At 42.7% G+C, this 24,500-nt stretch overlaps 3 protein-coding genes across 5 annotated transcripts; all 3 read right to left on the bottom strand.

Moving 5' to 3' along the window:
* LOC8064071 lies at nt 1,356-2,913 on the bottom strand. Its single transcript, XM_021446423.1, has 2 exons — nt 2,265-2,913; nt 1,356-2,148 (listed from the first exon to the last, which is right to left on the bottom strand). Exons 1-2 carry the CDS (start codon nt 2,827-2,829, stop codon nt 1,721-1,723), a joined length of 993 nt encoding a protein of 330 aa, XP_021302098.1. The 5' UTR covers nt 2,830-2,913; the 3' UTR covers nt 1,356-1,720.
* LOC8064072 (cyclin-T1-4) lies at nt 7,678-14,386 on the bottom strand. 3 transcript variants are annotated; one of them, XM_002443144.2, is made up of 7 exons: nt 14,210-14,386; nt 13,142-13,441; nt 12,501-12,582; nt 12,060-12,197; nt 11,226-11,404; nt 10,995-11,149; nt 7,678-8,966 (listed from the first exon to the last, which is right to left on the bottom strand). In XM_002443144.2, the coding sequence occupies exons 2-7, from the start codon at nt 13,417-13,419 to the stop codon at nt 8,032-8,034; spliced, it is 1,767 nt and encodes a 588-aa protein (XP_002443189.1). In that variant the 5' UTR covers nt 13,420-13,441; nt 14,210-14,386; the 3' UTR covers nt 7,678-8,031. The 3 variants fall into 3 exon arrangements, with proteins under 3 accessions (XP_002443189.1, XP_021301947.1, XP_021301948.1); XM_021446272.1 differs by having other exon boundaries at nt 13,142-13,460; XM_021446273.1 differs by lacking the exon at nt 14,210-14,386 and having other exon boundaries at nt 13,142-14,163.
* On the bottom strand, nt 19,158-23,145 carry LOC8063263 (lysine histidine transporter-like 8). The gene is made up of 5 exons (XM_002443145.2): nt 22,578-23,145; nt 21,221-21,354; nt 20,222-20,649; nt 19,980-20,111; nt 19,158-19,870 (listed from the first exon to the last, which is right to left on the bottom strand). Exons 1-5 carry the CDS (start codon nt 22,934-22,936, stop codon nt 19,382-19,384), a joined length of 1,542 nt encoding a protein of 513 aa, XP_002443190.1. The 5' UTR covers nt 22,937-23,145; the 3' UTR covers nt 19,158-19,381.

The following is a 24,500-nucleotide window of genomic DNA, read 5'->3' on the forward strand; positions in this document are numbered from 1 at the left end:
GAGCCAAGATGAGCTTGTTTAGTTAGTTGTAGATGTAGATGATCTTTAGCTTGGTTTCGGGCCACCGTACACCTCTTAGCTAGGCTGGGAAGAATGTTGGAGATGGCCATTTTTTCTAGAGCGTAGCTTGGCCAGCGCTCTTGCTCCAGTCGTGTTACCTCCTAGTGCATGTGTGCTCAAGCAGAGGAGGACGATGGTGGTGCTCCGGCCACCATACGAGCTCGACGTTGGTGCTCCGGCCACCGACGTGGAGGCATGAGGTGTGGGAGCAAAGGCTCGACGAAGGAGGCTCGAGCGGAGGAGGAGGAGAACGCCAACAAGCTCCAACCACCACACAAGCTCGAAGGTGGTTCTCTAGCCACCAAAGCGAAGGCTCACGTGGCACTCGACGGTGAACTCACGACCTCAGTGTCGCACAACATGGAGAGCTCGTGGGCCTTCTTGAACAGCCCACTCCCACGCTTGGAGAAACACACCTACCGGTTCGTCCAGTCCTCAATCCACCGCAGCTCCATCTAGTCGAGCTTCCTCTTTTTTCTCTTGAGCACAGCGCCGCAATAGAGGCGGTTGGCAAGGGAGAAGACGACGAGTGCAACCTCGAGCTTTGTGGTCCTTCTTAAACAACCTGCTCTAGCACTTGGAGAAACATAACTGTCGGTTCGTCCGGTCCACGATCTGCTGCAGTTCTAACCGGTCATGCTTCTTCTTTTTCTCCTGATGCGGCACAGCTCTTCTCGCTGCCTCCTCCTCCATTGTTCTTGTTCCCACCATTGAAACAACATCACCGCCAACTAGAGAAGGAGCATTCATTCATGCGTAGTCCATGGCGATGAGGTGCTTGACTAGCTGGGGCGTAGGTGGTGGTGCGCTCAGGGGACAGGATATGTGAGTTGTGAGAGGTGGTGAGTACTGAGTAGTGTTCACTAGGTGTTCAATACACTGCCTCAAAGGTGATGAACTTATATGCATAAAGAAGATGTGACTCTATCTAAGCCAAACCAACCAACCAAACACAATAGCTGCATGCCACCTCCCGTCTCTGACGTGTCTTCCTCCCTAGCCTTGCCTCTGCACATGGGTGCCCCGAGCTGGTGCATCTTCCCCTCGCCCGTCCGGGCACATGTCTTCCCTCGTGCATGTGTGCAAATGGTAGCATGGCGCAGAGGATCCATGTAGGGAAGAGAGGATGGATTGGTTGATTTTTATTCGGAGTATAGATAGAAAAACTACAATGCGCTGTGAAGAATAGTTTCTTAACATATTGTCCTAGATTAATCTAGAAATTACTTAAGGTTTCTGTATTAGGAGACACTAATCACATTTTTTAAATGGGACGAAAGGAGTTTAATATAATCTTGACAAAAAAAACACATGATCAACGATAATGTTCATGTGTGAGTCATATGCATGGTTGGTATATTAATTGCTGTTATTTTTTCAACGATACCATGTTAATGAACCCATGTACAAAAGCTCTGTTTCAGCATGCTCCCATCCCATGCTAACCTAACAAACAGAGGTACTAGTAGCTAGCCAGGCACTGTCAAAGTGTCAAGCTATCAGCACAAACTACACACCGCAACCAAGAAACCACCATCAACCATATAATATATTGTACTAGTACGTACACGCACGAACACGTCGATCGATCAGATACGCACATCACGCACCAGAAAACCCAACAACGGAGGTCAGCATCGTCAGCACCACCCGTGTCGTGTCAACCGCACAGCCGTGGTCCATCTCCATCCCCATCGATCAGCTCCGCCGCCGTCTCCTCCGTCAGCGCCTCCAGCACGGCCGCCGCGATGAGCACGCCCACGTCCTCCACCGACGGCCGCAGGTCCTCTGCGCCGACGCTTGCCACGGCCATGTCCGAGGCTACGAGACTGGTCAACCTACCAAGGTCTTTCTCCAACGGCACGTCCTCCTTCCGGCGCGCGTGCTTCTTCTTCTTCCTCCTCCTCCTGGCCCGCGGCGTCGTCGGCGGCGTTGATGAGCTGTCGGTGCTGCTGCAGCGGCGGCGGCCGTCTTCGGACTGGGTGCTTCTGCTTCGATCCTTGGCGATGGCGACGACGTCGACGTCGTCCAGCAGTGCGTTGGGTGTGTAGGCGGCCTCAAGGAGCTCGCCGAAGATAGCCAGCGCTTCTGCGGTGGTTCCCATTAATGGCGCGTCAGAATTTGGGCAGCTTGCATTGTACGAGCTCGATTCGATAATGGCCGGTGACAAAGAGAGATGGTGGCTGGGGTGCTTGCTTACGTACTCGGCGCGTGCGGCGGCGGTGGCGGCGAGTGCTCGAACAGGCGCTGCTCCAGCACGGACACCGGGCTCAGCTGCTTCTTCGTGGACTCGTCCTCCTCGTCGTCTTCCTGCTCCCCGCCGTCGTCCTCCATGTGCGCTTCAACGGCTCCGGCTCCGGGGGAAGCGGGACGAAGAGCGAGCTCGAAGCTGTCCGGCGTCCTCTGCTTTTCGGCAACGACGCGGCGCCACCCGATGGCAGCCCGGTTCTTCTTCTTCGTCGCCGCAGGCGCCGTCGTGCCGGTGAGAATCTTGGAGAGCAGCATCCTTAGCACGCCGCTGCGACGGGAGCCCTTCTTGTTCTTCGCCGGCCGTCTCAGCGTCCGGCCGGTGCCTCTGGTCTTGGGCCAGCACGTCGAGCAGGCGCCGCCGCTACCACACGCGGTGGCGTCGAGGAAGGCCGGGGAGCAGCCTCTCTCGAGGAGATAGAGGTCGAGGGAGAATGGCTCCTGCTGCTCACCCAGGACCTCCGACAGGCGGCGGCGGCGGCTGCTGCTGCTGCCGGTCGGCGACGGTGATGGGTGGGCCATGGGGCAGCACGGGGAAGGAAGCGGATGGATGGAGATGGACAAGGCGAGGTGGAAGGAGGAAGAGACGTGTGACGTGTGTGTGCAAGTGGAAGAGCCGGTTGGAGCATATATTCGACGTGGGGGCCTGGGGGGTCAAGAAGCGCGGGGAAAGAAGCTTTACAACTTTTTTATTTTCAGAAAAAAAATTTGATAAAAGTTTATATGAAAGACCATGGATAGAATTTATTCATTAATTAACAACTTTCAGAAATAATGATACTTCAAAGTTTATTTGAAAGACCATGAATAGCTGTGCCCCGTGGTCGAGAGTTTACCCTACCGGTTGAGACTCAAATGATGAAGGGACCAATAGAAACAAAATTCACGAAAATCGATGAAAATTGGATGAATTTTTTGTTAACATTTTTTAATATTCATGAAATTTTAGCTAAAGTTAAAAGAAACTAAACAAAATGGAACTAACGTTAAAGTTATGTGTATTTATGGGAGGTCATCGATAGAAACGGATATCGCCAATCTTTGGTGAAAATCGGACAAAATTCTCAACCCTCATCATAGGTCCTCATGCCTCCATGGGTGTGCTTCCTTCCACATTCACATTGCCCGATGGATACATAGCAGAAAGATTGATTTTTTTTTTAGATAAAGAAAGATTGATAGTTGAGATAGGAAGTTGTTGGAGAGTAGTTTTTTTATCCAATCTTGCCATAAAGTCTAGATTGAGGGTGGGTTTTAGAAACTCTTGGAGATGCTCTAACGTTGTATTACTACAAGAACTATATGGACCAAAGAATGCAAAAATCACTAAGATTCACTTGTGTTTAGAAGCCAAAAATAATAATGTGTAGCAAGCGCAGAATTTTGGAACCAAAATGGGGATGTATCTATCTACATGCCTAGGGCAGCGCCCGTTGCATTGGGTGTGTGGTGTGGTCGACTGGGCTTCCAAAGATCTGGTAGTTTCTCGTTGACATAGCTTTCTCAGCCCAAGAATAGCTTACCTAGTCCGAGCTTCTTCCTTTGGTCATCATAAGCAGCTTGAGGACCAACCATGGCAGCTGATATTGTAGGGGAACCCCACAGGGAGCTTCAACTTTTTGCCATGTTAAGGGGGAGGAGGCATGTTATCGTATTTGTTGTCACCTCAAGGAATGTTTGCAACAATCTTTTTTTGCCAACCTATTTGCAACGAAACTCTAATGAGATACTTATCGATCGATACTGAGACTTAGAAGTGACTGCTCACTTCTTGGTATACTTGGCGTGAATGTTGTCTTGCCAATACTCCTATGTCCTATGCCCAACTACCAACTGCACAGTAAAGAAACGTCGATGCTAGTCGAAATCTTTTTTTTCTTTTGCCACCGATTCTGTTTGAGTGAAATTCTCGATTATTTTTCACCAAGAATCTAAACGGCTTTACACACACAAATACATTACATACATATATTTCCATGCTCAGGCCTTGTTTAGTTCCAAAAAATTTTGCAAAATTTTTCAGATTCCTCGTCACATCGAATCTTTAGATGTATGCATGAAGTATTAAATATAGATAAAAATAAAAACTAATTGCACAGTTTGGTCGAAGTTGACGAGACGAATCTTTTGAGCCTAGTTAGTCCATGATTGGACAATATTTGTCAAATACAAACGAAATTGCTACAGTGCTCATTTTGGCAAAAAAATTTGGAACTAAACAAGGCCTCAGTTGAAGCCCAGACAGAACGTACACGTCTGTGCATGCAAGGCAAGACCACAGCAGCTTTTCAGTTGTACCTTCTCTCTCCCGTCTTCGCTGTTTATTTTCGACGCGACACGATGCTTTACTTGTTCTTTTTTTAGGTTACAACAGAGAGTCACTTGATTTTTCATTTCATTGATCACAGCCCTTAGGCTTTGTTTAGTTTCCAAAATTTTTTAAAATTGCTCATCACATCAAATCTTACGACACATGCATGAAGTATTAAATATAAATAAAAAAGATAACTAATTGTGCAGTTTATCTATAATTTGCGAGACAAATCTTTTGAACCTAGTTAGTCTTGTCCAATCATATTTTATTTTTTTATCAAAATATTTTATTTTTTAAGGTCACAACACTGGTACGTACTAGACTTAAAAGATTCGTCTCGCAAATTATAGATAAACTATATAATTAGTTATATTTTATTTTTTTAATATTTTATGTATGTGTCTAATAAAGATTTAATGTGAATGAGAATTTTGAAAATTTTGAGTAGGAGGCTGCTGGCGGCTCTGAGTTGCACAAGGATTCCGGCGGCGGCTAGGCTTCCACAGCTGCCAGCATCAAAGGAGCAACCAACCAGTTCCTTTTTGAGCGTGGCTCGCGGCTCGCCCGTGCTCTCGGGCCTTGTTTACTTCCCAGAAAATTTTGCAAAATTTTTCACATTCTCCGTCACATCGAATCTTTAGACGCATGCATGGAGTATTAAATATAGACGAAAATAAAAACTAATTGTACAGTTTGGTCGAAATTGACAAGACAAATCTTTTGAGCCTAGTTAGTCTATGATTGGACATGTCAAATACAAACGAAAATACTACAGTGTCCATTTTCCAAAATTTTTCGGAACTAAACACGGCCTCGCTTGTCCGCAGGCGCGCGCGGGGCCGCCTTCTTCGTCTGCTCACCCCGACGCGCGACAGCTCCACGGTGTCGTCGTGTCGGGTCAAATCCGTCAGGTGAAATGCTCGGGGGCTGGCCGGCCCGGCTAGAGTGCCGGACTGCTACTCCGCGCGGGGCAGCTAATAAGGTACTGTAGTACGTACCACACTTGCTACGTTTCGTTCAAACGTCTGGGCAAGAAAGGGCTTTTTTAAGTTCCAAAATATTTTACAAAATCGACACCGTAACTCTTTCGTTTGTATCTAACAAATATTGTCCAATCATGGACTAACTAGGCTCAAAAGATTCGTCTCGTCAATTTCGACTAAACTGTGCAATTAATTTTTATTTTTGTATATATTTAATACTTTATGCATGTGTCTAAAGATTCGATGTGACGGAGAATCTGAAAAATTTTTGCAATTTTTTTTAGAACTAAACAAGGCGTGAGAGCATCTGTGGTACATTCGGTTCAGAATTCAGATTGCAAGGGTTGCTCATTTGGTGATGCCATTGCCAACCAAGTGGCCACGCCAAGACATGGGTCCCGGGGCACGGCACTGCTCAGCAGCAGCTCTCTGAATTGTCGCCTCAGCGGAAGCCATCGATACCTGTCGATGGAACCGGCGGCACTTCTCTGGCGAAACGCGACAGGGGAATCCCAGCTCCGGCCCGGGTTTCCGTCGTCTCGTCGCCGTTGTTGGCTTCCTCTTGTTCGTTCGCGGCCGTGGCTCGCTGGATCAACAGTAGGCTCGTGGATGCACAATGCGTGCACGAACAGCCGCTGCGGCATTATTTCGTATCCCTGTCCCCCCGAAATCACCTCGCTTCTCTCCTCTCCTCGGTACAGACAAGCCGCAGCGGAGCTGTGAGCTTCGAAAAGATGCAGATTTAATTACCTGTTGGCGATTTTCCAGATGCCTTCATAGGAGATATGTAAAAAACAATTTTTAGTTTTCATAAACAAAAGCAGTTCTATAGGAGATATCTTAGTTAGGGGCGTTTGGTTCATTTTTGGAGAAATTGAAATCTACGTGATGATTAAGCACGCATTTGTCTAAATTTCAATCAAACTAATTAAGTTTTAGCATTGCAGGGACCTTTTTTTTCCATCTTCTTTTAATCTTTAATGTGTCACTTGAGATCTTCGCTTGCCTAAATCCATCGCCTATGGAAAAAAGTGTTATATACTATAACTTGTTCTATTTATTTATAATTATAATTCACATAACTTTGTTCTAAGTCAAACCTCCTTTTTTAGAATAATAGACTTGGCTTCAATAATATTATCTTCGTTATAGACTTTTCAAAATATTTTTCACTTTTGAATTTGATCATACTCTATATCTAAAGGAAATTTTATCAAAACTATAAAAAAAATACGTCAAAATTTATGGTATGAACCTAGGCCTAGTTCTATTTTTATATAAAATATGTTTTGATAGTTTATTTATTTTTTAACTTATACTTATTTTATTCTAAATTATAGAACATTTTCGCTTTTCAAGGTACTCCCTCTTATAGGATTTAGAAGTCGTTTTGGACAAGATTTGAGTTAAACATTGGAAATATAAATTATCAATAACTTTTAAATTATTTAATTTGCAAATCTGAAAATTATATGAATAGATTTGTCTTGAAAAATACTTTCATAAAAGTATATACATGTATTTTTGTTCCTAAATATTTTTATAAAAATAAGATGTGAAAGTTATATTTTGGAGACCGTGTCACTATCCTAAACAACTTTTAAATCTATACGGAGGAAGTACATTATTTTTACTATGTATCTAGATATAGTGTACTTAAATACATAGCATAAAAAAAGTCAGAATGTCTTATAATTTGCAACATAGAGAATAATTGCTAGTGTACTATTTCTGTAAAATACTTAACCAAATTAGAAAAGTTTGATTAAGATAAATATCAAATCAAAGATAAGTGAACGAAAAATTATTTGGAACAGAGGGATTAGTAAACATTGTTATTTTGATTGACTACTAAAGTCGTATAAGCCCTAACTAGGAAATAATGAGTTGTCTTTTTCAGTACGTCGGGCTTTTATTCCCAAAAAACTGGCACATTACCGGCCCAGATGAATTAAATTAATAAAGAAGCAAATTGTTTAAAAAAAATTAATAAAGAAGCAAAACAGGGGGTCGTTGTTCTAATATCGCTGGCCCGTCTCCCCCTTCGCATCGGCAAACATGGCATATAGAGAATGAATACCAGAAGCGTGAGCATGTTTCATTCATATATTCCAGTGCTTGTTGGAACGTAACAAATATTGGCAGCGCAACATTCCTCATATTATAAAGTGCAATCTGTTGTGTCGTTTGTGAGACACATCACCATCGACTCATCTAGATGTTGCACAATACAACATTTTTGTGTCGCTCCAGCATCCTCAGGCACCAATGAAGAAGATACATGCTCATCAAAATGCATCGGGCACCATACAATGAATTCGATACCGAATTGCCTGTAGTTCGCCAGTTTCCATTAAACCCATCCAAAATCATGTAAACATTCAAGCTTGAGCCTTTTGTAGTCTTTTTCATCCTGCTCAGGTGTCTTCATAAAATTTGAGAATGATCCTGGCCCTTTTGGTGCTTCAACGTGTGATCAAGCTGCTGTGCCTTGTGCTCAGGAACATCAGTTTGCCTATGAAATGCTGGAGGATGATGTTCTTTACTGTCTGGAAAGCCCATGTCTTCAGCAGTTGTTGGTACACCCTGCTTGGCATGGTGACCGTTCTCCATTGCTTGGTTAGTGTCTTGAAGATCAGCTGGAGGCATGCTACCATGGGACAAGTTGTCCCACTTGCCCTGCTTAACCTTCTCATCCTCAACAGCTAATTCAACACCATGTTCTAGCCCTCTATCAAGTAGATCGTCATCGTCCATTGCATTTACCTTTGTTGAAACACCACCTTCCGATTTGCTTTGCTTCTCCAAAGCTGCTTTTACCTTATTCTTGTCGATTTTGTGCACCACATCCATTTTCAATGTTGACAACCCAGGAGCTTCTTTGTCACCAACACTATCTCTTGTTTCATTGGAATTATCATGTGATCCATGTGGTTTATGTTCTTCCGCTAGATTATGAGACTCATAGCTGGCCTTGGAATAATGATGTCCAGGCGAGGACCTTTTGTCATGGTGCAATCTGTCCATGCAAGCATCCAATTTAGTTCCACTCCTGTTCTTTACTTTGCTTCCACCATTGTCATTTTGAAGTATTTTGTGGCCAGAAAAATGCTTGTCTGAATTTGAGTGCCCAACGTCATGGTGACCTGGAGCAGCTGTTGAGGAAGAATGCTGCAAATTTGTCGGTCTGGATACTTGATGACGTCCATGAGCAGATGGTTCCTTGGTGTTTTCTTCAGATTTTACAGATGAATGTTGATTACGCACACCAGCAGAGATACCTTTGGCTTCACCCCCATGTGATGGTTGTGCCTGTGTTGTACGGTTTTTCTGATACAACTCCAACATTTGGTTGCTAAAATCTGCAATAATGGATGACAAATAAGTTTTATTACCAGATGCAACTTGAAACCAAGAGATACTGGCACATGTCAGACCACAATGCTATAATAAACTAATAAATAATAATTATGACAACAAATAAGAATTTCCATGCGCTGCCAAGTCAACACTAAACAACACTCCCTCCATCCCAAATTATAAGTCATTCCAATTTTCTTGGAGAGTCAAAAATCTCAAGTTTGACCAAATTTATATATAATAAAATAATAGTATTTATGATATCAAATAAGTATCATTAGATTCTTTATTAATTATATCTTCATAGTATATCTATTTGGTGTCATAAATCTTTCTAACTCTCTATACTTTTGGCTAAACTTGAGATGATTTGACTCTCTAAGAAAGTTAGAATGACTTGTAATAATTTAGAACAGAGGGAGTACATAATGAGTAGAGACCAGCTTCCAAGAGAACTTGCTTTCTGATTCTAACAGCTGTAAGGTAGCTGGGACTTCCAGTCAGGTGGTGGTCCTCTTCACCACAATGTTTTATGTGACAAATCACCAGTAAGAATTAGAAGATGCTCCTTGTTTTTAGAAAAATTTAAACCAGTTACTCATTCCATGTGAAATAGTGCTCTTCCAAAGGTATTGTGCATAGCTCTCTAATAAGGTAAATATTAATAAAAAAACATAAGTGCACCATCAAACTCCCATTCATAGACAAATTAAATATAACTAAGAAAGGCAGCAATATAATAATAATGCAAGAAGACACATAGCAACTACAAATATCCAACTGGAACAAGATCATTTCGCAAGAGAGGGAAAACTGGAAAATCAAACTCCATGGGCAGAACATTATCAGAGCATGTTCAGAACATTGCCTAATGCAAATCTCAAATTTGACCAATGGCCAACCTCTTTAGGCCAAATAACAATATGCACTAGCTATTGTACCTATTTTTATTAGATAGCTTTAAGTTATTAAGTATATCCAACTTTCCTATGCAACAGGAAAATGAATTGGTTCAAGCATGCTGGCATTAAAAAAAATGGCCAACATGTAATTTATGAAAATTAAACTGTACAATGGATTAGCGTATGAAAAAGTTAAGACAGTAAAATGGCATAAAATGTATTTCCATCTTAAAAAACGATGATGAAAAAAATAAACCTTGTACTAGGATACAGTAAGCTATTGCCGTGGCGAAAAATGCCACCCTACATCCTACTTTAGCCTGAATACAAGTCCAGTGGAGCTGCAGTATGTCAATAACTGCTACAAGTAAAGAAGGCACATAGTTATCAAGTGAAGTAACCGTCGAACTAAGGGTGGTTTTGTCCTAAGTCAAACAATCTTAAGTTTAACTAAATTTATATAAAAAATTAAAGAAACAATATTTATGATACGAAATAAATACTATTAGGTTCATAATAAAATATATTTCTATTGTAAATCTATTTGGTATCATAAATGTTGATAATCTTCTCTATAAACTTGGTCAAACATAAGATATCATAAAAAAAAACTCAACCTGCGATGGGTAAGACGGTCCCTGGGCATTGCATTAAGAAGAAGACCTTCTCGCACAAGTCGAAAAAACCCCCAAACCCCTGCCCCACCATACAAAGTGGCACCATAGCCCATGTGAGAACGACCATGACTGGGGCTGCGCCTTAGACTTGTGCTTTGGCATGGGACAGACGAGGAGATTTTTTTAACCCTAACCTAAAAATTCTCTCTCACGAGGAATCGGGACCTGAGGAGTGCTACTCAAGCCACCTAACCAACTCAACTATAGGCCCTTATTATGACTTATGATAAAACCAAAACCAGGAGTAGTGCCTATGATGTGAGTAGTACCTATGATGTGTATTCCATACTTCAAAATCAGAAGTTTCACAGGAACAAAGTCAATTTACACACCAGACACATGGTAATAATGCAATCAATAACGATCAAAACGTATGCACTAAGCAGAATGAATAAACAAAATAGGAGCAACTGAAACGCTTTCATCACTGACTTTGAAAACAAGGACCAACCTTCAAGCTGTTCTAGCGTGACACCAAATTCCTGCCACCAAACCTTATCACCATCAGAAGGGAGCTTCACTTTGAGAAACTTAGCAGTCAAAAAGATAGCACCTGCTGCAATATGATGAGGCTCGAATTGCAGGCAAAGCGAAGTACTACTCAGCCTGTACAGTGCACAGCATTAAGCAAAGTAGACAACTGGGGACTACAATTTGAAAAGACAGGGTAGCACTAGCATACCCATCATTTACAAAACTCCAGGCAACCTGAGGAAAATTATTTATATCACCAACATTGAATCTCCTTATTGCTTCAACCAAGGGCTTGTAAGCATGATGAATATTCAGGTCAAACTCGAGTGTTACAAGTACAACTCGCTCCCCAAGTAAAATAAGTTCCTTTTGTTTATCAAATAATTCCTGCAAGAGGCAATAGTAAGCACTAATCTCAGTTGAAATAACCCTTACATTGCTTTTTGAGTCCATTATGAATTAGTGCATGCGGAAAATAAAATCTATGCAGATTTGGAAGAAGGAAGAGCAAAATGACAGCACTATCACAATGTTCATGCTCGACACAAAGGAGCATAAAAATTGTTTTCAGGATTAGATTATAGCTTAGATAGTATAAGCAACCATAAGCTGATAATGGAAGCATGCAATAGCAGCTATTGATGACCATCATTTTGTAAGCAAATGTTTATTAAGCATCATAAACTGTTAATCATTGATGATAGTAGCATTTGCACCTCAACCCATGACAAAAGTAGATTTCAACTTCTTTCATTGAGATTTAGGAGTGAGATTTGAACCTACATAATAAAATGGAACAAAGATCTAACATTTACTTGCATAAATAGCTATACAATAATACAACTACATCATAGTAGTGTGTGACGCAAAGAGTTACAAATTTATACTTAAACACATACTAGTTCCAAATTAAAGTATTCGAGAAAAGTTCCCAAGTAAAGTGTATGAAACAATATTAGTTCAATAGTAAAACAATCGTGCAGGCCAAACTAGGTAGTGTCAGAACTTCTGAAACAAAATAAAAGATAGCGTAATCCATTACCTTCTGCTGCTTGATTCTCTGACCAGCCGTAGGGTCCTTCTTATGAATAAACTCGTAAGAAATCAGGATGACATCCTTCAAAGGTATGGGTGTTTCTTCAACTTTTCCAGCTAAGAACATACAAACTGTGGCGATTATCTGTATGGATATTAGATTTTAAAGTATTGGCACATATTCTATCTATAGAAACAGAATGCATAATGACACAGTATGAAGAATTCGGTTTCAAACACAGATCCAAAAGGCAAATGAGAAGATTGAGTTTGTCAATCTCTTATCAACAATGAAGATACTATTAATACTCAGGCACATAAAATGGAAAAAGAAAATATTTTAGTTAAACCAAATTTAAAAGCAAAATGCAATTATATCAATGTACAAACTTCTAAGGTAACAGTTATAAACCTAACAAAGCTAGAGACAAGCATCAATGGCACTTACTCGTCTATCATTTTTTACAAGGGACTGGCGAAGGTAAAAACGATGACAGAATACCATAGCTGTAGCAATCGTCAGTTGAGGCCTAAAAACAGCAAACAAATGAGGGGGGCTTTATGAGATATAAAAGGGTGAGCTAAAAGGATTTTTTTTCAGCAAACTTGATAAAAGTTAACAGAAGGACTAGCATGAGCAATGCAATTTGCATCAACATTATAACCACTGAGTAAAGTGACATACTTTAGCATTCAACTACCAAGGTCAACCATGTCGACAAAAATAAACACCAGCAACACCTCAATCCATTTTTCACATGCCAGACTGTCATGTACCCAAAATTCAATTATACAACAATAGAAATACAAATCTCTCTTTTCTTGATGACAGTAATTTTTGGTCAAAACTAAAGTCAATTAATGGGGAAAAAGATAAATATATTACTCCCTGAAACAATTGTAAATCCAGACAAATGACTAAGTAAAATGAACAAAAGAGTAAATTTGATAGAGCAGATATATTTTAAGAAACTTCAACATCATAGAAATATTAAAGTAGCATTTCATTTTAAATCATGTACTGAGAGTTTCAGAAGTGAAATGCAAAGATAGCAGACAATATAGAGTAGATCCATGTCTCAATCTTACAATTTAAGCTTCTTCCCCAATTCTTGTAGAAACTTGCAATATGACTTTCGAAGGTTCGACTCTTTCTTCCAATCAATGCCATCCCTTCTGGATGGAGAATTTTCCTCTAATTCCTTTCTACTGAAATACCATGATGGACCAAGTTTACAGGCTTCCTCACGCGAACCTTGGGTAAATCCAGTGGGGCCATTGTCCACAACCCCATGGTATGAAAAATCACTAGGCACCATAGCCATGTAACTTCGGTTATATTCGGCACGATGTGATGAAGAACTCATTCCTTGAAATCCCAATCACTCTCTGAACAGAGAAAGTATACCTGGTGTGACGGTTACCAAGAAATGAAAGGGACGGTATGGCACAACCTCACAATGGAACTTCAGAGTAAGGTAACAAGTGACATGTACATTCAAACAGGCAAGCTAATTTCCAAGATTGATTATAAAAATTGAAATTGATAGAATGGTATGGTTGCCATAACATGATAGAAGGCCCAATAGTACACAACCATGCCCACATTTGGTGATGATATATGGTAGTGCCTGCTATTCAAAATTTAAGAATGGAATGATATAGCATAAGAGGATCCTACTATTCATTAAGAAAGAATCCCGGTATTTACTGATAACAATAAATCTGAACTCTAAAGCAATAAAAAAAATAACTAACTTCAGAACCCTAGCCTGATCAATTATGCAAAATAATTAATCATGGTTTCCTTTCCAGCATATCATCCCCACCTCCCACACGGAACATTTTTACCAACTACCTACGTGGCAGAGCGGGCGGTTTGTATTGAATGCTGAATGTTCAGGAAAATCGAAAAGGATGGTTTGTATTGTATTTAAAACATATTCAGCCCCCCATGTCTAAGATCACGCTCTCGCAAATAAACATTAATCGATTCGATTGGATGGGATTACTAACTACAAATGCATCAAAACTGAGGGGACTGCATTGTCCAACTGACCTTCCAGAAAAATCGCAGTGCCAGATGGAAAACAAAATCAAGCGAACTCCCCCAGCTTCTGAAAACCCTAATCAGGGGGGGGGGGGGGGCGTTCGTACCTGGCGGCGCCCGCATGGAAGAGGCCGGTACGGGGGGGGCGGCCTGGGACGACGCGATCTCGGCAGCTGCGTGCACGGAGGACGGAGGTGGCAGACGACTCGCCTGCGTGGCCTTGCCTAGGCCTGACGGCTGGACGGAGAGCGAGCCGGGAGGGCTGGGATTTTTTTTCTTTCTTTTTTAGAGGGGATATTATTATATTTTTTTATAAGGGATGGCTGTACCTGTTGGGCGGAGCGGGAGGTGGTAGCCCATCCAACAGCTGTACGCGTATCTGCACCACAGCGCACGGGCCTCGGCATAAAACTGGCCTAACAAACAGCTCTAATGAGTTCTAATATGCAGCGCCAAGCAGTTCCACTTTCTCGGTCCGAGAAGTGCATTGTTGGAACTGGATTGGAACAACAAACAGCTCTAGATTCGAGGGTTTCCGTTATAGCCGAACGCGAGGGAAAGATCATTTCTAGTGATAGTCACAAGATCCTTTTATCAAGTAGTGGGAAGACCATAAGTATTCCTTTAGTTGCCCATCAGCGCTCTAACAAAAATACTTGTATGCACCAAAAACCTCGGATTCCGCGGGGTAAATCCATTAAAAAGGGGCAAATTTTAGCGGAGGGAGCAGCTACAGTTGGCGGGGAACTTCCTTTAGGAAAAAAACGTTTTAGTAGCTTATATGCTCTGAGAGGGTTACAATTATGAAGACGCAGTACTAATTAGTGAACGTTTGGTATATGAGGATATTTATACTTTTCACATCTGAAAATATAAAATTCAGATGGATACGACAGCTTCGCTGAAAAAATCACTAAACAAATACCACCTCTAGAGTTGTGAGGTTGGGATCAGAAACTGGCGATATTGATATCTTAGCCTCAGATAGCGATCCCACGCAACCCCGGGGATCTCGCGAACCCGGCGCAGCTGGGCGCCGCCGCAATCGTGGCCCACCCGCAGGACCGAGCGCCCGGGCACCGCTGCTGCCACCCGCGTGGCCGGGCGCCGCCGCCGCCAGCCAGCCGTTATCGAACGGACGCCGGACACAACTCGCCGTCACCCAGTCGGACACCACCTGCCGCCACCCAGCCATCACTGAACGGACGCCACCACACCACCCAGCCGTCATTGAACGGACGCTGCCACCAATCGACGCCGGGACGCCACCACAGACATGACGCCTGCCTCTGTTTGGTAACGGTGATGGTTGTTTGTAACGGTGATGGCAGTTAAGGATCAAAATATACAATTGGATGGCAGTCAAGGAAACTAGAATTTTTTATGGCAACCACGGAACCGATATAATTTTTTATGGCAACCAGCAAGTTCTCTCCTTTTTTTAAATATGCTTCGTTCGCCCAACAAAGAATCTAATTTTGGAATATTGTCATGTTTTAGTATCTTAATTTTAACTAATCTTATGTGTTCATAATATACATATATTTAACTGATATATCATATTTCATAGAAATCCTAATCTAAATAAAAAATAAAGCTAGCAACAAACTTCTCATATTTTAATATAATACTAAGATATATTAAGAAGTAATATTAGAGTAAGATAATGTTTGCCTAATTTCTATTATTATTATTAAATAAATATGTCTCCAAGCTATATATTATTGTAAATATTAACTATCTAATACCATACCATAGATGTCATGGTTATCAATAAAATAAATTATGGACTTTAAATTTTATAAAAAGAATAAATATAAATAGATATGTAACATTATGTCATCACTTTCTATGATCATTTGATATTTTTCTTCTGTTGCAACGCATGAGCATATTTGCTAGTAGTTTTTAAAACGGTAATGCTGAGCCACGGGCGTCCGACGCCTCGGATGCGCATTAGACCATCACTTGACCGCTTACGCTCACCCGTCACCGTACAAGTCAATCACTCGGTCTCCTCATCCGCTCCTCTTATTTTACCATTCTCTTGCTGCTACGTCGCTTGCCATCGCCCCTCACTCCCTCCCTCTCCTTCCTTCCCTAAGCTATCTCTATGCCACAGAAGAAGAGGGCAACAACCAAAGCATCCAGCGAGCCACCCATCCCTTCCTTCTTTCTTCCCCTCTCTCCTTCCATCCATGACCTCCATGCCCCCGGAAGAGGAGGAGGACGATGGAGGCTTCCGCAAGCTGCCTCTCCTCCCTCCCTGCATTCCTCCTTGCTCCGCGACCTCCATGCAACCAGAGAGGAGGTCGACGATGGTGGCTTCAGACGAGGTAGGTGGATCCTTCTTTGGATCTAAGTCGTCCCCCTCATCCTTCTTCTCCTTCTTCTCTAGATCTGAGCTCTCCTTCTCCTCCTCCTCCTCCATCTCCTCTTACTTCTCCTTTGGATCTAGATCTAAGGGACGCAACGGTGGTTAGGGTTACAATAAACTCTGTTGCAGTAGGCTTATTTCTGTTGTTGCAGATTGCAGTAATATACGTTTTGCTGGTGCACGAGCCTTTTTTCTTTTGTCGCATTAGTTTTTTTTCTGATGTTGCACCTCACATTGCGCCTTTTTGTTTTTGTTGTTTGCAGTAGATGTTGCAACAAGTAATTTTTCTCTAGATATGTTGTAAGCATTTTGATCTAGATGTTGTATGGTGTTTTTTTACAAGTGTTTCATTAGCATGTCTCGAGTGTTTCAGTTGTTTCATACTAATGTTGCAAGTGTTTAATCTAGATGTTTCAAAAGTATATCTGATGTTGCAGATAGTGTGTTTCAAATGCATATTTCATATGTTTCATCTACCTTCAAACTTATGTTGCAAACGTTGCAACCGAATGTTTCAAAAGTAGATCAGGTGTTATATTATTGTCTTTGCTTTTCTGCTTCCTCACCTTTACCTCGTGTCTCTTCCTCCTCCTTTCGGCACTGATTGCACATCTGTTGTCTCTCCCTTTTTTCTGGATGTTGGCTTAGCCACCTGTCTGTAAACACCCGCTACAGTTGCTGGCTATGTGTATGCGCGTGAGCAATGAAGGGAGTGCGAGCGGGACTCCAAGGGTGCAGTCGCGGTAGCACGGGTGGGTCCAAGCAGTGTGAGCCTGCGTGGACGAACGCGGGCGGGATGCAGGTGCGCGCAGGAATGGAGTGCAGGTTTGGGCGTCCGGATATACATGTCCGTCCGGACGTCTGGGCGCTAGCAGTACCGTTTTTAAAACTTCGTTGGAGTTCTCTCCGTGAGTTTTAAAAAGAGTTTTGACAAACTGGTGCTAATGTCACATCCTACGTTGTGCACATTAGCGAGGAAGGTAAATTGGACTATATTAATAGTTTAGCAAAATTAATTAATTTTTATCAAAAAACATGTAAAATATTTTTCAGAAAATAATTAAAATATTTTGAAAATGCAATTAAAAAAACTAAATCCAAAGCAATATTAGAAAATTATAGAAAATTTGTTTTAGCTCAAAAAATATAAATTTAGTTTCATATTTTTTCCTAAATTCATGTTGACATATGACCGAAGCCATCCTAATTTACTGTCATCTAAGCGTTTGTATGAACATTAATTATACTGTCACCTAAACGTTTTGCTGATATGACAAGGTAGTTATTAAAGTGAAATAGCAAAAATCATAGAAACTATGTTTAAGTTAGAGACCATGTCTACACGAGAATCAATCACATTCATTCTCTCTCTATTCTCAACCAATCAACATCATAAATAGCACCACCAAAAAAGGGCAAACAATAATGAAAGATATTTGCTACATCTAGAAAATATTTTTCTACCTCCGCCACTAGTGAGAGGTATTTTATAGAACGATTAGAACACAAGCAACACATACTCACGCACTACATGTTAGCACGCATGGAGCCAACGGTGGAGTTGGGGGGCTCCAACCCCCCTGCCATTGTGGGGTAGTGGAGCCATGACAGGGGGGTTGGAGCCTATTGATGGTCAATAACGATGAAATCCGACTGTCAATTAGTATCAAAATAGGAGAATTCAGCAAACCAACATCACATATGTACTTACTTCTAACTTAGTTCCACATGTATTTGGAGAATTATATTTTATAGGTCGTGAACACGAATACATGGGATTATTCGTTGAAAGGCGTTATTTAACTCATAAAAATACAATAAACAAGAATACGCCATCCAAATAAGGAGCAACATGTGAATGCTCGACCTAGGAGCGCAGCAGGATCCCCCACGCAAGAAACGGTGGTAGAGGGGCGGCTAGCAGGGTGCGAGCGAACCAGCGGTGCGGCCGAACCCCTAGCTGCCCCGCCCGCCACCGACTTTCGTGTATGGTTGCATGTCACTAAGTAGAGGCGGCTCCTAACGTGCTCCAGCAACTACAGTCGCGTTTCTCCCCTGTATAAATAGGAGGCCAAGCTCCACTCATCAACAGACACAAAACATCTTGAGCAATCCTCACTTTTACTTCGTAGTTGTAACTTTTACTTTCTTATTAGTAGAAGAGTATGTTAAAGCTACCTTGGACAGTTTGACTTCTTGGAAGAAGACCACTTTTGATGAGAATAGAATTATGAGTTCTTCCAAATTTATTCTTTCATTATCTAATTATAGTCATATTTATGAACTAGAGTATAGTTATGGTGTTATAATCTTTCAAGACAAATCTATATATATTTTTATGAAAATATTTTTCAGAACAAATCTATTCATATGATTTTTACATTTCCAAACTCAACAACTTAAAAATTATTCATAATATATATTTCCAATGTTTGACCCAAACATTATCCAAAACGATTTTTTTTATGGGTACAAAGGGAGTATTAGCAAAGGACCTGCATGGTCAGAGCCTCAGGACCCGATGCATAACGAGTATGATTGCCTCTTGTATGTTCTGCTTGTTCGTTCTGTACAAAGTTTCGGACGTGATGCTGATGAAGTCCTCAAATTACTGACGGCTTTCTACGTGCAAGATACACTGATACAGGACCTCCAGATTTTAGCAGCTGATACGAAAATACATGAAAATATACTCTATACGCATACGCAAAGCCCCTTAGATTTCGAATTTCCCAGGCATCACTTACATTACATACATGCCATTGTTCCTACGAAGGCAACGTAGTTATGCAGTTATGCAGCATAACCATGTAGCAGTAGTAATAGTATGTAACAATTCAGTTCCACAACTATTTTCTTCTAATATCTTGCAGATTGGAGCAAGCAAGCAATCTATATATACCTAGTTAGTAGGCTTGAAGAACTTGAGCTTCATCCCATTGTTGACGATGCTCCAGATGCCACCCAGCGAGAAGGCCAGGCTGAACGCTGTGCCGAGCAGCCCAAGGCCCCAGTTGAGGTACCAGCTGAAGCTGAACCTCTCGGGCTTCTTGACGCGGATCCACATGAAGCACGGGTAGGCAAAGGTCACAGGCAAGGTGAGCCCGCCCAGCAGCCCCGCGAGGCTGGAGAGGAATGGCAGGGCCACGCTGATGAACAGCGAGAGGAACCCGTAGAAGACCCTGAACCCTGACCGCACCCATGCCGAGCACGGGCGGTTGGTGCGGCCGGTGTAGTAGGCCTCGAAGCTGTCGAACACTGGCATGGAGTAGATCTGGAAGCTGCTGAGGCAGTTGAGCACGACGAGGAGGCATGTCGTTGCGAGGAGGCCCCGTGGGATGTCATGGCTGTGGAAGGCGTAGAGTGCCGTAAGCATCCCTCCTGGTGGCATCTGCAGGGCGTGCCAAGAGTACAAGCACAACAGTCCAGGGATCGTTAGTTGCAGCACGATGAAGTCATAGTTAGTCTGATGAGCTAAGTAAGCATCATGTAGTACTTGCCATGTTTCCGTAGGCCCAGTAGCCTCCAACGGCGACGGGGAAGAGGCACATTGCAATCAGGAGATACGCTACTTTGGCCCCGCGCCACATTGGCACATGTGCTGGATGTTTGAAAGTCGATGGCATTGTCGCCTGCAAAATTTGAATGACAATTCACACACATGAAGTTACCAAATGATGTTACTGATGACAGAAAGAGAGGCTCCGAGTCAATAATTCATCAAACAATAAATTACACTGACCTGTATTTCCAGAGCAAGATTGTGTCCTCTGAAGGCAAACGCTATTATCCCAAGGGCGTTCAAGGTTGAGAATAGGGATATACCGAAAGAATTGGATGTCACTGGGTCATAAGATACTGTTGGTGGTCGCGGTTGGCTGACGGAGAGAACCCATGACATGGTACAGTACATTATCGCAGTCGCGCCACCGATGAGTGAAAGACCAGCGATTGAATTGAGATTTGGAAGTTGGGAAAGAATTACTGCCAAGGATGTGAACACCAAGTACCACTCGACCGTCGTAATGGGATTTGGCGAGCAGAGTGGGCCACATACTATTTGGAAGAACAGCTTCATGGTCTCCCCTCCAACAAGGATCAACGCAGTGGCAGTGCCTGCCGAGAGATAAATAGTTGGGAAAAGAGACAGCCACATTCCCAGTTTTTCTCCTGCATGAACAATGTGTATTATTCAGTATATGATTGGTGGAAATCCTTTTCTGTCCTGTGACTTGATTGAATTATGTAGCTATCAATGAAATAGATCAACAGAGAATCTAGCCGCATTGCATGTTCTCAGTTTGGTGCAACCAAAGGCAATAATTATTCCATTATTCCAAGTAGATAATGCAATAGTTTGATAAGAAGGATCATAGGGTTCCAGTAGTGGCAAAAAGGTAACATATTTCTGCGGCACTGTAATGAATGGCATGAGAGCGATATGTTATCTAACAGAAGAAGCAGCTCCAGACCATGATCCAAATGCAAAAGAAAACAAAAGAGCGTTCCTAGATTAGCCTGGCTCTACCCCATCAGTCACGCTCCACCTCTTATTTGGAAGCAGTAAGACACTGTCAATAGATTCTTTCCAGCCTATATGACAGAGATAATAATTGGGCAGTGGCGACATACAGTGCTTACACCCATCTCTCTATATATATTGCAGACATGTCCGTGACATTCATGAGGAATCAGAAGTAATTGTCATGAACTGGCAAAAATAGTTGAGAGAATGTCTCACCAAATGCAGCCTGTGCAAGCTCCACATATCTGTTGTACCTCCTGCCTGGCACAGCCTCATGAAGCTTCACTAGGATCCAGAGTGTGTACAGTTGCCAGAAATAAGCAATAGTCAATGAAATTATCCCCCAGCTCCTGCAGTCCAAACAGTCATAAACAGTGATATGTCAGAAATGGTTCTAAACTTCAGCTAATCCAAAAACTTTTCAAGATTCCCCATTACATCAAATCTTGAGGCACATGCATGGTGCATTAAATATAGATAAAAAATAACTAATTGCACAGTTTGTCTGTAATTTGCAAGACGAATCTTTTGAGCTTAGTTAGTCTATGGTGGGTTAATAATTGCCAAATTCAAACGAAATTGTCCAAATCCAAAAGGTTTTTAATCTAAACAAGGCCTTAGGGACATTGAATACTTCAGAGAAAATGGCTGAGAAGATTGAAACCCAGTCCAACTGGACGCCATAACCAATGGTTAAAAATAAGAACAAGATTTTTTTTCTTTTTCACTTGCGATAAAGAAAGTATAATATTACTAATTAGTTACAAAGTACTGGACATTTTATTTGTTCTAACTTACACATGTATACTTACAAAAATCCAATAAAGTTCAAATCAGAGAAGGAAAAACAAAAAAACGAAACCAAAATAGTCCAGAACATATGAGATTTATACTGTGATTTTTTATAAGAACAGTGGTTTTGATTATTGATCTGAAAATTTCCGAATCTTATCTATGGCAAAAAATGAATGAAGCCTGCAATTTTACCAGCCTGAATTATTACAGCTAAATGTAGCAAACGTTTACCAGACAACAAATTTAAAGAGTGAAAAACAAAAAGAAGACATTAGCAAATTTGCTCGTCAAGATCTTGTAGTTGCTGGCTACCTTCCTGGAATTAACATAATTAATTATAGGGAGTTAAGAAAACTCATATCCTCAGATCGTTCAGGTCTCTGTGTTTGGTATTTTGGACAGATGTGGAGTGAGAACTGGACCATCTCACCCAAATTCATCAATCGAAATGGTTTTGTGCCGGCACCCACGACCAAGTTGAGAGGCATTGACACAGGCAGGGTCAAGACAGGTGTATAATAAGAACTAGTAAAGAATAAGCTCGAAACACACCAACCAACATCATCAAAACCACCTCTCACCCGGGCACTAGATTTTAAAATCTGGATTGGCCAATTAGGCCAATGACACTCACCCCGTAATTCCACAGAAGGAATAACCAAGGCGCCATTAACAAAGCAGGGAAAGCATAACAGCAGCGGCAGCAGCAAAGCCAGCAAAAATGCCAACTTGAAAAGAGGGGCAAGAATGGAGGCGGGCAGGAGCAGGGTTAGCATACCATCCGAGACCCGGGAAGGCGAGCGGGAGGAGGAGCGCCTGGAAGCCGAGGCCGGCGTTGAGGGAGTGGAAGGCGGCGTAGCGGCCGTTGCCGCCGCGGCTCTCGGTGACGGGCAGCCAGGCGTCGCGCGGGTCGAGGCGCGTGAGGTGGCCCACGTCCTCCAGGTACCCGCGCAGGCCCTCCACCACACGACGCCCGGGAGTGCCGGAGCCGCCCTTGCTCCTCCCTCCGCCGCCGCCGCCGCCGCCGGCTCCGGTCGGCGTCGTCGCGCCCTCCGGCGTCGACAGGCCGTGCGGCGTCGCCGGGATCGACACCAGCTCCGGTTCGCTCGCCGCGCCGCCCTCCGCCGCCATCGCCATTGCCGTCGCTGGACTGGAGTTCTTGGCGTTCGCGAGTGAGGTTTTGGAATGGGAGCTCGGGCTGGCTGGCGTGGGAAGCCGTGAAAAGAAAAGGTGGCGCAGGGGAGTGTGCGGGCAGACAGGAGGACAGTGACTTCCGTGTCGGGGAAGAGAGAGAGAGAGAGGAGTGAGAAGTGAGAAATAATGGTGCACGGGAGTGTGGGGGAGACAGCGATGGTACGAGAGGAGACTGTAGGCAGCGCGTGCGATGTCCGTCCGTGCCGTCCGGTGTCCGGTGAGGGGAGGGGAGCAGTCAGCAGAACAGAGCACGGCGGCGCGGCGGGCGGGACGCCGGGACCGACCCGACCACTGCGTGAGGTGCGGCCGTGCGGCGACGCGCGCGGGGCGTGGGCGAGCTTGTCAACGTGGGCTCGGGCCTCGGGGTCACAGACACGGACAGGGCAGGCGGCGGGTTTTGCGTGCGAGGCCTCGCATTTTCACCGAGCGGTCAACTCGGCAGGATTGTGTCTTGCGGGCAAGGGTTTGCGTGCCCAGCAGCGTTTCCACTGTAGGAGGCTGTAGGAACGAAAACAGATAGGATACGGACGGATATCACCGATATCATATTTGTTTTCATATTTCTGGTCGAATTTGGATACGAATACGGATAATGTCAATCATGTCAGATAAGATATGATTGGATGTCGACATCATAAATATACGATTTAAGTATTCGGATACGGATACGGTATCGGATGTTAAACATTCGGACTCGGATACGGACATATCTGAACCTCTCTAAACGAATTCGGTCTCGAATACGGTCGGAAAATATCTGTATCGTTTTCATCTAGGAGCCTGGGAGGCGAGTGCACGCACGTTGGTTGCGGAGTGCTGTGCAAGGCAAGGGATGGGCGTGGGCTGGATCGAGCGGTGAACGTGAACGTGCGGATTCAGGTTTTACTCGAGAACAGGACCTCTAATAAAAAGCTAAAAATATTGCACGAATCATCTAATAAGATAAAAATAAATACGTATCCCAGTCAGATGGTTTTACAAAATGATTCTGATTTATCAAAAAAAAACGTTTAGGCTCTGTAAGGGGTGTTTGGTTTGGGTATTAAAGTAAGATTCGTCTCTCAAATTACTCTCCAGCTGTGTTTTTAGTTTCGTAAATAATCTATATTTAGTACTCCATGTGATGAAACTTTAACAGGACAAACCAAACGGGGACTTAGGCCTTGTTTAGGTACACCCAAAAACCCAAAACTTTATAAGATTCTCCGTCACATCGAATCTTGCGACACATGCATGAAGTATTAAATATAGCTAAAAAGAATAGCTAATTGCACAGTTTACCTGTAAATCACGAGAGAATCTTTTAACCCTAGTTACTCAATAATTAGATAATGTTTGTCAAATAAAAACAAAAATGCTACATTATCAAAATCCAAAACTTTTTGCATCTAAGCAAGAACTTAGTATAGATTCCTTTAGGAATGATTCCAGACGATGATGTTCCAGACGATGAAATCTTATATAAGGCCTTATTTAGTTCTAAAAAAGTTTACAAAATGAACACTAT

Source organism: Sorghum bicolor, chromosome 8 (assembly GCF_000003195.3).
Source record: "Sorghum bicolor cultivar BTx623 chromosome 8, Sorghum_bicolor_NCBIv3, whole genome shotgun sequence".
In the NCBI taxonomy this organism is placed as follows: Eukaryota; Viridiplantae; Streptophyta; class Magnoliopsida; order Poales; family Poaceae; genus Sorghum; species Sorghum bicolor.